This window comes from Poromitra crassiceps, assembly GCF_964638095.1.
Source record: "Poromitra crassiceps genome assembly, chromosome: 27".
Taxonomy (NCBI): domain Eukaryota; kingdom Metazoa; phylum Chordata; class Actinopteri; order Beryciformes; family Melamphaidae; genus Poromitra; species Poromitra crassiceps.
The window spans coordinates 550,300-566,749 of record NC_139650.1 but is presented as its reverse complement, the minus strand read 5'-3'; the positions used below and the strand labels follow the sequence as shown (position 1 = coordinate 566,749).

The 16,450-nt window shown below is 46.9% G+C and overlaps 1 protein-coding gene across 1 annotated transcript in view; it reads left to right on the top strand.

Annotated features, from left to right (window-relative positions):
- Positions 1–16,450, top strand: part of col7a1 (collagen, type VII, alpha 1) — a 110,099-nt gene that overhangs the window by 59,562 nt on the left and 34,087 nt on the right. The window contains exons 60-84 of the mRNA XM_083661940.1: positions 311–391; positions 504–539; positions 3,372–3,443; positions 3,547–3,591; positions 4,008–4,043; positions 5,590–5,625; positions 7,380–7,484; positions 7,718–7,783; positions 8,258–8,293; positions 8,391–8,426; positions 8,541–8,588; positions 9,114–9,149; positions 10,837–10,950; positions 11,143–11,352; positions 11,457–11,492; positions 11,588–11,632; positions 11,746–11,859; positions 11,944–12,015; positions 12,441–12,485; positions 13,221–13,256; positions 14,792–14,827; positions 14,982–15,026; positions 15,290–15,322; positions 15,693–15,755; positions 15,889–15,924. Of these exons, the coding sequence (XP_083518066.1) occupies positions 311–391; positions 504–539; positions 3,372–3,443; positions 3,547–3,591; positions 4,008–4,043; positions 5,590–5,625; positions 7,380–7,484; positions 7,718–7,783; positions 8,258–8,293; positions 8,391–8,426; positions 8,541–8,588; positions 9,114–9,149; positions 10,837–10,950; positions 11,143–11,352; positions 11,457–11,492; positions 11,588–11,632; positions 11,746–11,859; positions 11,944–12,015; positions 12,441–12,485; positions 13,221–13,256; positions 14,792–14,827; positions 14,982–15,026; positions 15,290–15,322; positions 15,693–15,755; positions 15,889–15,924 (1,518 nt within the window). The remainder of the gene's footprint in view (positions 1–310; positions 392–503; positions 540–3,371; positions 3,444–3,546; positions 3,592–4,007; positions 4,044–5,589; positions 5,626–7,379; positions 7,485–7,717; positions 7,784–8,257; positions 8,294–8,390; positions 8,427–8,540; positions 8,589–9,113; positions 9,150–10,836; positions 10,951–11,142; positions 11,353–11,456; positions 11,493–11,587; positions 11,633–11,745; positions 11,860–11,943; positions 12,016–12,440; positions 12,486–13,220; positions 13,257–14,791; positions 14,828–14,981; positions 15,027–15,289; positions 15,323–15,692; positions 15,756–15,888; positions 15,925–16,450) is intronic.

Sequence of the window (16,450 nt, the reverse complement as noted above, 5' to 3'; positions counted from 1 at the left end):
CTACCACTATTAAACGGAAAAAACGAAAGGAGTTCCGGCTTTCCGGTGACTGGCAGGTTCCACTGTCCTTCATTCCACTGGATTCTGTTCCCCATCCTGCAGATTCCCAGTGTGATGAAGCGCAGTGGGGCTGGCAGACAGCGTCAAGGCAAACAATTTGAACTGAGGCGTTGAAATTGTTCTCTTAGCAGTTTAGTCCATAATGCAGTCCTCCCAGTGTGTCTTCCTCTGATCCTAACGCCTCTGTCATAAAGCAGTCCTCCCAGTCTATCTAGGTCTTCCTCTGACCCTAACACCTCTGTCCGATCAGGGAGAAAGGGGAGCAGCTGGGTTAGATGGACGCGCCGGTCTTGATGGTAAACCGGGTGCGCCAGGACCAGCCGGACAGAGGGTACGACCCATTCACACCACACCACATGTACTGTAGAACCAGCTCACAGGGTGCTGAATTGAATCTGGGCATTGTTGATATACATACAGGTATTTCTGCCTTTGTGTTACAGGGAGACCCAGGGAAACTTGGAGATCCAGGGAGAGATGTGAGTATTCAATATATTTATTGTCACTCCGTTGTAGAAGTACGCACGTGTGAAATTCTTATGCTAGGGGGCTCCATTACTGGACATACTGCAAGTAAAAAAAAACGGTATGTACTGTACATAGTCAAGTAAGCAGTAGGTACATAATGGAGTAGACAGGTAAACAAGATTGTGATCGTGAGTGCTTACAGTACTATAAACGCTTCTATGCGTTGTTGACATGTGTGTCCGTTTGTAGCGTGATGTCCGTTTGTACAGTAGCATTGTTGCAGTTTATTTAGGTTAATTGACACCAGGGCAGTGACTGACAGGCCAGGAGGAGGAGTCAGGGCAGTGACTGACAGGCCAGGAGGAGGAGTCTGCCTGTCAGTCAATTGATCACCAGACGGATTGCTTCAAATGCTCCTCCCCTGTGCATTCAGCCAGATGGTGCAGGCGAGATCCAGCACAGACTCAGAGCACAGACTCAGAGCACAGACTAAGCAACTGAACCTTTAAGGCCTAAACATGGTCGTCCGTCCGCCTCGAATTGGAGCCGTCTCGCCGTCTGCCGGCGCCAGCGAGCCCTACATGCTCGGACGCCACTACGCCCTCCCTCCTCCCACCCTCCCTCCTCCTGTGGAAGCTCCGTGTGAAAATGGCGGAGATTGTGTGCCAGGCAGTCTGAATGAAATTGAATGTAACGTTCCCAATTCTATGTATTAAATTCTAAAAAACGACCCTCAACATTTGGGAAGGCTAAGCCACACAACTAGTTCGTTATAATCTAACGTCATGCTTTGAAAGGCGACTTTATGACGATGAGCCAAGGCAACGGCCAGTCACAACTCTCGTGCAGCTGACGTCACGCACGTATCGTCGCCGCTGAGTCACATTTTGGAGCAGCCCCCGTCAGCCGACGGCGCCCCCTCCCCATAGGACGGCGCTCCACCCGCCGTCATACGGGGAGGGCGGGGCGAGGCTCTGACGGACGACCATGTTTAGGCCTTTATGCATACATTTGTTCCAAATACCCTTTCCCCTCTTTTGGTCTTGTAAAATAATAGGATATACAATTAATTATTTTTAATTACAAGACCGGGTCCTGCCTCCTGAGTATTCACAACACAAGTACGAGCTGTCCGTTTGTAACATGAGGTGTCTGTTTGTAGCATAACGTGTCTGTTTGTAGCATGAGAGGATAGACCAATCAGGAGTGGCCTATGCATATGGAGAGGAGGCGGGGGAGAAGGGGCAGACCTGCGCAAAACACTCTAGGCCTAAATATGCACCACTTACTTCAACACCTGGACCTGGGTGTGATAATGATTCAGACTCCCAATAATAATATATAATAATGATTCAGTTCAAACGAATGGCGCTTTTTGGATGGCCCTGTCGCAAAGTTGGTCAAGCAGCTGCAAATATTGACAAAAATAAATCTTAATTGCGATTATTTGACAGAATATTGCACTTGTGCAATTCGTATCATCATGTATTTCTTGTCATACATTGTTTTATAACTTTCAAAAAAGTGATTTGTAAACAAATGAAAATGTCATAGTGCAGGATTTACAGAGTCTGAATATGATGAAAGGTTTTCACCTATATTCTATTCATTCATGGACAAACGGTGACATGGAGCTCTAAAACACTTTGTTCACAAATCCATGTTGGACGCCTCCCTCTGCTCAGCCTCCCTCTGCTCAGCAGTTCATTGCAGCCGTGCCATTTGGAAATTGCAGAAGTTCATATTCCCCCCCCTCTCAATTAATTGTTGAGCTCTACTGCAGTAGAGAGGTTCCAAATAATGATATCAATAATTCATGAGGCAATCTGATTTAATATGTATGTATAAACCTGGGCTGATAAGTTGTCTAACGCTATTATTTCTGTATTCTGATCACAATAATCAATGGTTATTATAGTTACCAGTTCTGTATTTACCCAATTTGCTCTTGCTGAAAACATCTTTGTGCAGTTCCTGTGTGTGTGCTGCCGAGGGCACTGTGGAGCTGTAGTTACATAACTCCTGGGACCAGTTACATAAACCTGCTGTAGTTACAGACCTTCCACTGGTCTGAAATGTATATATATACACAGTGTAGATCTATATAGTATAGACCAGTTTCATATCATTCCATATTGCTTCAAAGAAAAGGCCAGTAGCTGTGTCCAATGAGCGCGCCTCTTTTTCCTGCCTGCAGCGCTGTCTAGATGCTGGGAGAATGTGTGTCTGCTGTCACTCAACCTGCAAATCTGTTTGAAATCTGTTTTGAAATTCACTGCCTTGCATGTTGAGTGCAATCCTCAGCTCTCGGTGCTTTGGAGAGTTGAATCATTTCCAACATAGATTAAAAAAAAGAATAAAAAAAAGAGGCAAATAAGAAATGCTGCTGGTGATCATTCTACAATTCCACTCAGCTGTTCAACTGACAGTTTGGGGCAAAGAGTCTGAATCCTGTTTTGAACAGCGGATACTTGACAGCTCTGCAGCTGCTGCGGAACGCCCCGGGGCAAAGCTAGATGGCGTTTCTAAGATCTCATTTCTAACACACACACACACACACACACACACACACACACACACACACACACACACACACACACACACACACACACACACACACACTTGATATAAAATTAATAATAATAATAATAATAATGAGATGTTGGAGATGTATGTATAGGGTTGGAAATGAAAGCAACCCTAAAATCTATTACCACATTTCTTTGTTGATGTTGTTTTTGTCTTATTATAGCCACAGTTCTCTGCAAATCGGAGTCAGTTTTAGCACCTACTTAAGTCATCGAATTAGACTAAAAAGTTAACTCTGTGTTTTACTGTACCAGGGTCTACCAGGACTAAGAGGTGTGCAGGGTCCCTCTGGCCCCACCGGGCCCCCAGGCAATCCAGGCACAAATGTGAGCACACACACACACACATGCACACACACTCTCTATCTCAATGTATTTCTATAAAGCATATCTGTGCGTGTGTCTTATCAGTCTTGCTATTATGTTTCAGGGTAAAGCAGGAGAAGATGGCAAGCTGGGGCCTGCTGGCAAAATGGTGACTCCTCACTAGCACATTGCTCTTCCCTCAGCTCATACACACCTTTTACTCATTTCACGAGTGATTTGAATGAAATACTTTGTCGATGTTGCTTCCGCTCAGTTATTGCGAGTCTTGCCAGCAGTGATTGTTTTCTTTTCTCTCTCTCTATCTTTGTCCTTCTCTCACTGTAATGGCCACTTGAAATACAGTCCTTCCTGTGAGTGATGCTCACTGATCAAAAGCAATGCAGGCATTTCTTTCCTGCTTTGCTGGATAATGGCTGCTGAAAATGACTCTCGACTGATATAATCACCCAAACCAACAGCGTTGAGTTTTCTGAGTGCTATTACAGCAGTTTGGCCATTACTCAGTCTGTCACTATACTGCAAAGACGAGCATGTTTTAGAATAATATTTTGATTTGTCTTGCAGGGTGAGGATGGTGTGCCAGGTGAAGATGGGAGAAAGGTTTGTGCCTGTTATCTCAATACTATATAATAAGGTGGATTCCCGCGGCGCACAGTTCCTCAGCTTTGCTCAACTGCTCATGCTCAGAACGGGCTAGAAATGAGCGCACGAAGCGCGCAATATTTCAAGTTCAATTGATGAGATCATCAGGCATTGGGAAGATAGTAAATGTCAATGTCACTGATTCAGTCAATGTTTGTTTTAGGACTCTTGATGACAAAAGTATAATTCAGTCAGGAACACTCTTGTCATACTGTAGATTTAACCATGTACTGCAACAAATGGAAATTACACTTATTCAAGATTCAAGATTTTTATTGTCACTCCGTAGTACAAGTATCACGTGTGAAATTCTTGTGCTGTAGACTCCGTTTACAACATAGTGCAAAATAACAGGGCATATACTGTAGGTGCACGAAAACAAGAGAAGCAACAAGCAATAAGGCAGTAGCGATAAGACAAGCCAAAGACAGTGACATATTCACTGCACATAGGTGCAAATGGCATGGACATACTTTAAACATAATTAAACATAATTAACATTCTGTTTGCACAGGTGCAAATGGCATATACCTAATTAAACATACAATTAAGCATTAGACATACGTAATGGTAGCAGCTACATTACAGTACCGTACAGCTACTACACTATTTGTGTATGTTAAGGAGTCTCGTGGCCTGCGGGAAGAAACTGTCCCTCAAGCGATTTGTCCGTGCTTTTGGGACCCTGTATCTCCTCCCTGAGGGTAACAGGGAGAACAGGCTGTTGTGGGGGTGGTTTGTATCTTTGATGATCTTCAGGGACCTCCTGAGGCACCGCTGGTTGTATGCTGATTGCGCTGCTCTTTACAGAAGATGCTGCCTGGATTAGCCTAGCAGCATGCTAACTTAATCAGGCAGTGCAATGCAGAATGCCCCGTGGGTATACAAGAGTGAGCCCAAAGCAAGACATTGCATACATGTTTAACCTTTGACTCTGAACTAGAAAGGTGGAGGCTGGGGTGGTGGAGGCAAAGCTTTGCAGCAGCAGTGTGTGTGTGGCAGCATAGGAGTAGCAAAGACCTGCCTAGAAGGCAGCCATATTTAAATGGACCGGCTTGTTGTGAGAATGGATGTGATTGGTGAATGATTTAGAAACGCTGATCCAATCAGCGGGCTGTCGGCTAATTACAGCTGGGGTGCAGCCTATAGTCCTGCATGAACTAATGCGATGCTTCATTTAGTAGCCAACAATGAGATGTTGCTGTCTAATTAAATAGTCCATTTGATAAATGAGTGTCCTCAAATGAATGGTCATGCAAAATGGAAATGAATTAGCATCAATCAAAATCAAGTACTGGAGATATTAGTGAAGATTGTTGTCATGACACAGATGCTTCCAATTTTAGAGGAAATATGTCATGCAAGATGTAAAAACAACAAACAAAAACAATGAATACGCTAACATGAAATCATTCAACTTTGTGGGCATTTGCTTGTGAAGATTGTGCTTAATATAATGTCATTGTTTCTATGGGAAGTTGACACCGTTGTCTTTAATCCACAGGGTGACAAAGGAGAAGTGGGAACATCTGGAAGAGACGTCAGTTTTGCTAAATCATCATTCTTCCTACTTACCTATTCTCACTTTGTGTGTCTAGTACCAGTGTTGTAGTCAAGTCACTATATCTCAAATCTGAGTCGAGTCCCGAGTGTTCGAGTCCAAGTCCAATCAGCAAAGAAAGGTCTGTGCTGAGTCCCCATGACCTGAGTCCAAGTCCGGGTCTAAGTCCAGAGTTACTGAACATGAGCCTGAATCCACATATCCAGTAGGTGGAACACACATGTCTGCTCTTGCACGGAATTTAATAATGTCACGGGTACGCATACCCCTAGTGGTACGTGGAGGTACTACAGGGGGTAGAGAAAGGGGCAAATGGAAAAATGTAAGAATAAATCATGGGGAAAAAAACTAAAAGTTAAAATAAATCTGCTATACACTTCAAAAGGTGGGTTATCGTTGATTCATTGCTATATTCATATGCTATAGTTTCCTCGTGCAGTTTTCTGCAAAATGTTGTAGTCGGGTAAAGGGGGTACTTGGATTCAGAAATGAGGGAAAAGGGGTACTGAAGCCCAAAAAGTTTGGGACCCACTGGGCCTACAGTATTACAAAAAAGAAATCCAAGTCCGAGTCATCAGTGCGCTCGAGTCCAAGTCGAGTCACGGGTCCTGGAAATGTGTCCAAACTAAGTCCAACTCGACTCAACTCGACTAGAACACTGGTGTCTGAGCTGTCTCCTCTCTCTCTCTGTGTCTTAACCCCTGCCACCTTTCCTCCCCTCCCCTTCCTTTATTGATCTTGCCTTTCTTGACTTTATTGTTTTACACATTAGCTTTCCCGCTTTCTTTTCTCCTCATCAATTTCTCACTCCAGTGTGTATTTGTTAACAGTACTTTGCACTGACATTGACATTAGCATCACACCCTCTCATGGCTCAATCAATAGCGCTCTGAAAAGCAGCTCTGGAACGGTACCTTCTCTAGGATTTAATGATCCAGCTTAGACTTTAAGAGGGGAGCCACTTCTGAGAGGGATCTAGCAAGGCGCCAAATGTCAGCCTGCTGGTTTCATGTGCAGATTCATATTCATTATCTCTGGAACATCAGTGGAGGGGGGAGGCCGCCACACGCTTTCATTTGATAGTTCAGCCTGGGCGGCAGGCCCGGATTAACACAGTGGGGTGCGCCTGGATTAACACAGTGTGGTGTGCCTGGGTGACCACACTTGAAATGCAATTCTAATACTGTTTAGGGACCCCTGTATGCAAACATATTAAAATAGAATAGGGAAAAATAACATATTACTGCATGCAAAAAAAAAGAAAAGAAATGCATGGTTTTTGCTAAGAACCGCATGGGATTATCCTAAATGGACATGTCCTGAAAGGAGAGACTCGTGGGTTCTCACAGAACCCCTTTTCATTCACATATCTTGAGGTGAGAGGCCAAGGGACCCCTTTGAAAATGGCCATGTCTGTTTTTCCCTCGCCAAAATGTTGACTAAATCCAGATCGTTATTTAGCCATCTTCCCGACAAGATAGTATGACATGGATGGCACCAATGGATGCCCTAGGTCTTCTCGTTTCATATGATATAAGTATCTTCACTCTGTCTTTAAACTGAGCGTGCTGCAGCCTCTGAAAGACAGTAATGGCGGCCGCGGACGCCGGCATCCTCAAGGAGTTGGTGCCCCTGAGCACTCACCCAATCCCCTATATGGATAATCCTGCAGCGCAGAGGCAAGCATGGCTGTGAAGCGTGAGCTCAGCTGTCTCATGGGCTTGTGTTTGCAGGGCCGTGACGGGCAGAAAGGAGACCGGGGCCTCGCTGGGCCTGTGGGGCCCGCCGGCCCCCCGGGGGCCCAGGGAGTACCTGGCAGCATCGGTCCTCCTGGACAGGTAAGGCTACATGCAACTGAGTAGATGCTTTTGAATATGGATGGTATGAGAGCCAGATATTTCCAATCCACAACCACCCAGCCACCCCTCCCTCCCTCTCTCTTCTGTCTCTCTCTCTGTCTGTCTCTCCCTCTGTATCTCTGTGTGTGTGTGTGTGTGTGTGTGTGTGTGTGTGTGTGTGTGTGTGTGTGTGTGTGTGTGTGTGTGTGTCTCTCTCTCTCCCTCTCTCTCAGGTAGTCTATGTCAAAGGAGTTCAAGCTACACAGATCCCAGGCCCCCAGGGGCCTCCAGGCACCCCGGTGAGCGTGCATGGCACCGCAGCCTTCTAATGCTGTTTCAAGTTGCATTTCTTGAAATTGGTATTACTGCACAACACACACACACACACACACACACACACACACACACACACACACACACACACACACACACACACGGATGCTTGTTTCTGTAGTGTGGCTTTGCTGGCAATAATATAGACCTCCAAGGACTATAGAGGAGAACATCACTCTAGTCTACACACATCATAAGCCCTCTGCATGGATCTACAGTATGTTTTTATTCAAATGACCTTCCTCTCTACACTATCTCACACATGGCCATTTGACAGAAACATCAACTAAATAGTACAGTAAGTCTCTACTGTACATGCAGATAGCACCACCTCCTCCCATGTGAAACAGCTGATGTGTGTGTTGTCCTCGTTTATCTCTGCTGCCCTGCCACAGTCTTATCTGGTGCGTTTTAATCAGTATCCCCTCTGTGTCCTTCAGGGCGTACCTGGGATCCCGGGAGCCTCAGGAGTCCGAGTAAGTCATAATTGTCTCTATTGACCTCACTTTGCTGTAGATTAGTAAGCAGTCAGTCAGTCTGTTCTTTGACCTTGTGACTTTTTCTCTGGTCCAGGGAGAGAGAGGCCCGCCTGGCCTTAAAGGTGAAACGGTAAGTGAAGCTCCTAATATAATCCTAATATAGCCCTATAATAATGAGAGTGTGATATGGCTCGGGTTTTGTCTGTTTTGTGTTGACGCACTAATAATGTTCTGGTAATGACAGGGAGACCCAGGAGAGGACGGGATGACAGGCAAACCTGGAACAGCAATGGTAAGACAGTCAGAATGTGACCTGGAATGACCCAGTTAGAAAACTCTTTGTCTGGGCGTCTGGGTAGTGTAGCGGTAGATCCCCTGGCTACCAACACGAGGGTCACAGGTTCGCGCCCCCGTGTTACCTCCGGCTTGGTCGGGCGGCCGTACAGGCACGATTGGCTGTGTCTGAGGGTATGTGTCCTGGTCGCTGCACTAGCGCCTCCTCTGGTCGGTCGGGGCGCCTGTTCGTGGCGGGAGGGAAACTGGTGGAATAGCGTGATCCTCCCATGTGCTACATCCTGCCGGTGAAGCTCCCCGCTGTCAGGTGAAAAGAAGCGACTGGCAACTGCACATGTATCGGAGGAAGCATGTGTGTGTTTACGGCTCTCCCCAGATCGGCAGAGGGGGTGGGGCAGCATGGAGGAATTGGCCATGTACAATTGGGGAGAAAATGGGCGAATCAGAAAATAAATAAATAAAATAAAATAAAATAAAAAAACTCTGTCTCTGTTGACCAATGTTTCTATGTCTCTCTTATCAGGATGTGCAGAAGGCTCTCTCCATTCATGGTATTCAGGTATGTGGACGACACTCAAGTAGGAGTCTGTGAAATCTGTGTTTTTTGGGGTGAACAAATAGAGAAGTTTCAAAGAGATTTTCTCATGCTGAAGTAAATACAGTAGGCATTCATGCTGGAGTTGGTTGAAATTTAAAAATGTGTGTGTGTGTGTGTGTGTGTGTGTGTGTGTGTGTGTGTGTGTGTGTGTGTGTGTGTGTGTGCGTGCGTGTGCGTGCGTGCGTGCATGCTTCCGAGTGCGTGCGTGCGTGCATGTTTGTCCGTGCGTGCGTGTGTGTGTGTGTCTGTGTGTCTGTGTGTCTGTGTGTGTACGCGTGCTTGCGTGTGTATTTGTTGTACGTTTGTTAAGTGGCTTTTCTGTGGGATGTACAGGTAACACTGTAGTCGCAGCATCTTGTAAGACCTAACTGGTCTCACTTTCACTTGGTTATTTAATAATGTGCATTATTTTACGTGGGAAGATTTGTTTGCGTTATGGAGTTGAATATAAATTCAGGGATGTAAGTCCACAGATTGAAATATATCTCAAAGGAATTTAAATTTGTGATTTGTGATTTAAAGTTCTAAAATTAACTCATTGAATGCCAGCCACTTTTGGAGAACGGATGCTCCCAGTGCCAGAGTTTCAGAGCGTTTTCAGTGATTTCTCGAGGCCCACAGAATATTGTGTGATATTACTATGTAAACACTGAACACGCACAAAGAACGATGAGACTCTATTCTATCATCTGCAAAAAAAAGTTTATTGATCCCATTTTCCGTTCTTTAGTTATGAGCCGGAGAAGATAGGCTGTTTTGAGCAAAAAGACACTTTTCAAATTAGAAGCTGAGTTATTCCGCCTTTTGTGAAATGCAGCATTTCAAGCACATTCACTGAGTCATCTGGTGGGCATCGGATATTCTGGCTTGCGTTTGTCAATCCTGTCCTGCTGCCTGGGTCTGTCTGGGTGTTGCGCGCTGCTCTGCGTGCCCCCCCCCCCCCCCCCGCCCCGCCCCGCCCCGCCTCGCCTCGCCTCGCCTCAACTGCACACTCCTCCTCCTGTCTGTGGTGGCTCTCTGCTGAGTTTGCTGTGCGCACAGTGAAGGGACATCGACATCCTGCTTTTTTACAGCGTTCCGCGTGTGTTTGTCACCGGCAACGATGCTTCCAGTTGAGAATATAATAACAACTCCACGGTGTGGATGTGCGGATGTGCTGTCCGGCTCAATTGTGGGAGCAGATTGGCTGCTGCAGGCACAGCTGCAGTAACGTGCTTCAGCATATCGATGCATACGGATGCGATGCGATTTCCGTTTCCATAACGACTTCTTCTTTGTTTTTTCCTTGCCTTTCTGTTATGTGGAGAGCACTGTCGCCACCTAAGGGTTCTGTAAAATAGGTTAGACACATCCAATAGCTATAATATTTGTACATCAGAGGCAGAAGGCTTTGATCGACGCCCCACCGTCAAAAAACGCAATTGACGAACATGTCCGTCCTTGGCACTCTACGTTACTATTTGAAATGACGAACATGTCCGTCCTTGGCACTCAATGAGTTAAAGTCCAAAAAAGATTTGCTTTAATACATAATTCACAAATATATATATTTCAATTTTTATATTTGGACTTAAATCTCTGTTAGAGTGACACAACTGATTTCATGGAACTATCCCGATCTAAAGTGAGGCCTTCTCTGCCTTCCTAGATGTCTGATCTGAAGGTGCTGGTGGAGAAGAAGGACCCACCAGTGCAGAAGGCAGAGAAAGGACAACGAGGAGATAAGGGTGAATTTGGACAGAGAGGACCACCTGGGGCAGATGTAAGTATGACTCAAGGCATCTTACAGGCTTATTGTAAAAGTGGACACATCAGATTAAGAGCCCCAGTAAGATCACAGCAGGTCCAAATGGGGCATTTCATTTCTATACTTATTGTTTTGTCTATTGCATGATTCAGGAATTGAATAAATCATATTTGATCTTCTCTTTCCACTCTCTCTCTCGTGTACCAGGGAGCGCGTGGCTTTGCCGGGGAGAGGGGGTCAAAGGGAGATCAGGGGGAGCGGGGACCTGCTGGGGCCACTGGACCTCCAGGAAGGGCCATTGGAGAGCGAGGACCAGAGGGACACCCGGGCCAGGCCGGAGAGCCGGGCAAGCCCGGAATACCAGGTCTTCCCGGGAAAGCTGGGGAACTAGGGGAGCCCGGAAGACCGGGAGATAAGGTGAAGAAGAAGAAGGAGATATCTCAGGGCATAAATGAAATCTGATGCTCACATAGATCGGCCATAACTCTGCTAACATTATATCCGTGTATCCTATACTGTAGGGGGAGAGAGCAGAGAAGGGGGACAAAGGAGAATATGTGAGTGTTTATTTAGATCCTCCACGTGGTAGTAGTGTGATGCCATGTTTGATATGTTTTTGCATAATGGATTGAAAATGATTGCTGTTTTTCAGGGCAAAGTAGGGCTAACAGGAGCAGCTGGCCCCCCAGGTCAGAAGGTGAGCTCCTGATGTCCTCAAACCAAGACATTCAACAGTTCAGAGCTGTGATAGAGTCTCAGTCAATATAGGACATAGTAGTGGGGTTCAAAGGCATTTGTCTGTGCATGTAGGGAGCGTCTGCTGAAGTGCTGACCGGCGCCCCCGGTGCCAGAGGCATTCCTGGAGTCGTAGGGCCGAAGGGAGACCCTGGGAATCCAGGAGCACAGGCACCCAAGGGAGAGCGGGTACGATTTAATTTCCCCAAATAGTGCGAAAGCAAATGATGTAGATGTTTCCATCTGCGAACTGGCTCTGATGGTGTCTTCCAGGGGTATGTGGGGCCTCGTGCTGAAAAAGGAGATAGAGGAGAGGTTGGAGAAAAAGGACGTGATGGCTTTCAGGTGAGCTGCTCTCAGGTGTAGTGTGTGGTATTGCTCTTGAGTCTTTTGAACTGAAATTAATTAGACTCTGAAAACATAATACCACCTTCACCTTGGTTTTGATCTTAGTCATGTTGCTGCCGAACCTTTCATGTTTCCGCACATCCACTCTTCAGTAGCAGGTGCAGGACGAACAAACAGGTCAAGGAGTCGAGTCCGCACACTGTCTGCATACAGATGTATTGTGTGAATGACGTTTCTGTCACGGCGACCTTCATCAGAAAGTTTCTGATGAAGATGAAGGTCGCCATGACCGAAACGTCATTCATACAATAAATGACAGTACTGGTGTGCCGACTCCACTTTCTTTACCTGTCACTTCTCCAGACACGATGCAAATTGAAAGTGTTTTGTAGAAGAAGCAATAATGTACTTTGTCATTTCAGGGCACAGCAGGAGAGCCAGGTAAACCTGGCCAGGATGGAAAACCCGTAAGTGGAGATGCAATTTATATCTCAATTTGCTGTGCTTTTGTAAAGAACCACATGGAATTTGAACACACTGATTGACTTTTACTTTGTGTGCCATTTCAATATGGGAGTATAAATGCATTCTGCAGCTACTTACCTTTTTGAAAAGATTCCACCAGCAGGGTTCCTGTTCACATCGGACGACACGCTGCGGTCTCATCACTTGGCTTATTGTTAGCGTTGACAGTGATCAGTAACATACTGCTGCTCACGTTATGTAAGTCAGCAAGCCGTACAGGGAGGCAGAAGCCACGGCGTGGGAGGAAGAATAAATGTCAGAGAGGAAGAGGGGAGACGATGAGCACTTCCCTCACCCTTTCTGTTTCCTTCCCTGCATGTCGGAGCAGGGTCCCACAGGGCCAGCTGCTCCTCGAGGCCAACCAGTGAGTAAGCAGTGACCCCAGCAAGGGGGGCCTCCTCTTCGGCTTGAGCTGCGGAGAAAACCACGGGGTTGGCTGCCAGCACTATACACTGATGGAGCTCTCTTTCCCCCTCCTTGGGCTGAGGCTATAGATCCTTAAGACAGTCACCTTTTGCAGCGCTGCAACTAACGCCTCACTGTCTTCTCCCTTCTCATCCTCATGTCTCTCATTTCCTTTTCTATGTTGTCTGTTCCCTTTCTTTGCCACACTGTCCCCCACCCACCTGCCCCTCCATCCTGCTGTCATCCACCTTCCTCTCTTCCCTCCTCCCCAGGGCCTGCCTGGGTTCCCAGGAGTATTGGGCAGACCGGTAGGTGCTCTGCTGCTGGCTGGCATGCTTGATCTCTTGGAGGAGGGAGGGGCGGTTGGTTGGGAGAACTTGTCACTGTGGGAGAGAATACAAGTGGGAGAGGGAGGGAGGGAGGGGGGCGATGAGAAGCTGATGAGATTTTGTACTTTAGCATAGAGAGCAAGTGTGGGCATCCGGGTAGTGCAGCGGTAGATTCCCTGCCAACACAAGGGTCGCAGGTTCGAGCCCCCGGCTTGGTCAGACATCCATACAGGCACAATTGGCCGTGTCTGCAGGTGGGAAGCTGGTATGTGTCCCGGTCGCTGCACTGGTGCCCCCTCTGGTCGGTCAGGGTGGTTGCTCGGGGGTGAGGGGAACTGGGGAGAATAGCGTGATCCTCCCATGCGCTACGTCCTCCTGGGGGGAAACCCCTCGCTGTCAGGTGAAAAGAAGCAGCCGGCGAGTGCGCGTGTATCGGAGGAAGCATGTGCTTATGTCTACACCTTGAGGGGGTGGAGCAACGACCGGGGCAGCGGGGGGAATTGGCCAATTAGAATTGGGGGGAGAAAATGGGAGGGGGAAAAAACCTGATCTCAAAAAGAGAGTGAGAGAGAGCAAGTAGCAAGCTTGAAGGATGTGTCTTCCCTTCAAAGCAGGAAAGTAGAACAACCTGGCATCAGAATGCACGCACAGTCATCTGGCTCCCAGGCACATTTCACCACTTTCATCTGAATCCATTTGTATTGGGAACATCCCTCAGAGAGCTGAGGTCTGCCATCGGAGGCAGCTCATGAAATATTAATCCAGCGCACACCTGTCCCCAAAGCGTCCGTGTCAAACTCAAGATGAGTTGAATTTTTAATGCGTAAAACACCGCAGATTTGTTGGGGAGATGAAAGGAAGTTGGTTGACATTTTGAGCCGTAGCACTAGCCAGGATCGACTACACACAATAGTGTGGAGGGGAATACTAAAACGGGTGTAGCGGAAAAAAAGTATGTGTGTCGTCAATTGGCTTGAGTCTGCTTATTGTGCATGCGGCCGTGCCTGCTGTCGGTTGTGCGCTTCTCCCTCTCGAAGCATTGATTTTTACAGTACTTGTCTTGTGAGTGCCTCTTTGTTTCTGTTGTGCTTCCCCTGTGTATACTATATATTGTACTACCTATTGTTATGTGTTTGTTTTGTGTGTGTGTGTGTGTGTGGCTGTGTGTGTGTGTGTGTGTGTGTGTGTGTGTGTGTGTGTGTGTGTGTGTGTGTGTGTGTATGTTGCTGTCTGATTTCTATGTAGGAGCTCGTGTCAGTCAGTAACATGGCTGTACGTTACTTACTGTACCGTATGTGAGCTTGTACTCCATACTGTCCAGTTTCGAGTACATATTTGTTTGCATTTTGTACGAGAGCAAAATTGATATAAACATATTTATATGTGCTATAAATATGTTCCTCGAAATGCATCAGTGTGCGTCTGTGTGTGTTGCTAGGCATGTGTGACATGTAGAGAGTAGTCTTTTATGACGGGAATATAGCGTAATACAAGCTTTATATTATTGCTTATAGGGAAACCCAGGGGAGCCTGGAGTAAGAGGGCCAACTGTAAGTACCGTGGCGTGCACACGCACTCGCACACACACACACACACACACACACACACACACACACACACACACACACCAAAGGACAAGCATGCAACAAAGTTTCTTATTAGCCACAACATTGATAATCCTGATAATACTGGTTTTAATTGCAGGGGCCCATTGGCACCAACGGGCCCCCGGGTCCACTGGGTGTGAAGGTGAGTACACAACATTTCATGAACATGTCAGCGCCCTACTTACTGACACTCGCTGGTTCTCAATGTTAAGGTTCCTTCCTCGGTAGGATGGGTCCTTCCATGGTCCTTCCTAGTCAGCGAGGAAGGACTCTTGCCTGCCCTCTGTAGGAGGAGCCATCCTGCCAAGGAAGGAACCTTAACCTTGAGACACAGCGACTGTGTGCATACTGAAATCCATTTGTTTGCTAGCTGCTGGTCATAGAGCTGATATGGTTCTTCCACAGGGTAACCACGGGGAGCCAGGGGTCGCTATCAAGGTACAGTAAGACTGTTGTGATGATACTTGACCTTTTCTTTTTACTGCTGTCTCAATACCTGATTTTGCTTAATGTCATTGTCCTCCCCCACTCGTTCACAGAGTGTGTACCAGTATGTAACCGAGTGAATCAAAGTGCTCGTGAGTCCCGAGTGGTAGCGAGTTGTTGAGTATAAAGGCCCGTTAACCAGCTCCGCCAAGAGAGCTAGTTCTCTCGATGTTGCGGTTAGCACGTGCGCTTTGGAAGAGGGCGAGGGCGGAAAGCGCGGGTTCGAATCCCACCTCCACTCCTGGGCACCGCCCCTTAACATGGGTTACATGTACACAACAACAGCAGCAGCCCTGTGTGAGCGTATTTCTCGTCTCTGCAGGGTCCTCCCGGTGCCCAAGGCAGCACAGGACTGCCCGGTCTGCCAGGTCCTCCTGGAGCTGTAGTAAGTGCTCCCATAAATCACAGCTTTTCCTCCGGGATAAACTGCTGTCATGCTTTCTCTTGGAATTCATTGAGGATCTCATGGTGTATTCATATTGTGTTCCTCACACCATTGTATTTATTTCTCCCTCCAGGGTCCACAGGGCCCACCAGGACTGCCAGGACAGGTGGTGAGTATGCAGTCCTGATCCAAAAGCTATTGTTGTTACACTGTGGAACAGAATGAGGCCCGGCTCTACAGTACTTGATCATATGGAATTAAAAAACTAAACCATAATATCAGGGCAACGTTTTTGAGTTTTTAAAGGACACGTTTTTGGTTGTATAGAATTTGTCACTTACATATCTTTAGTACTTGGAATAGTGTATTCCTGTTGCCAGGCCTCTCGCTGCTAACAATAAATCCAAATGAGATTAGGCAAAATCTCTCCAAAAAGCCAGTCTGCTAAAACGATATGGCGACCCACCAACGTGTATCCACAGCCCAGAACGCAGCAGCACCGCACCCAGTTCCACTGAGTGGATAGTATTCTACCAAACTGCACCCAGTTCCACTGAGTGGATAGTCTCCTACCAAACTGCACCCAGTTCCACTGAGTGGATAGTCTCCTACCAAACTGCACCCAGTTCCACTGAGTGGATAGTATTCTACCAAACTGCACCCAGTTCCACTGAGTGGATAGTCTCCTACCAAAC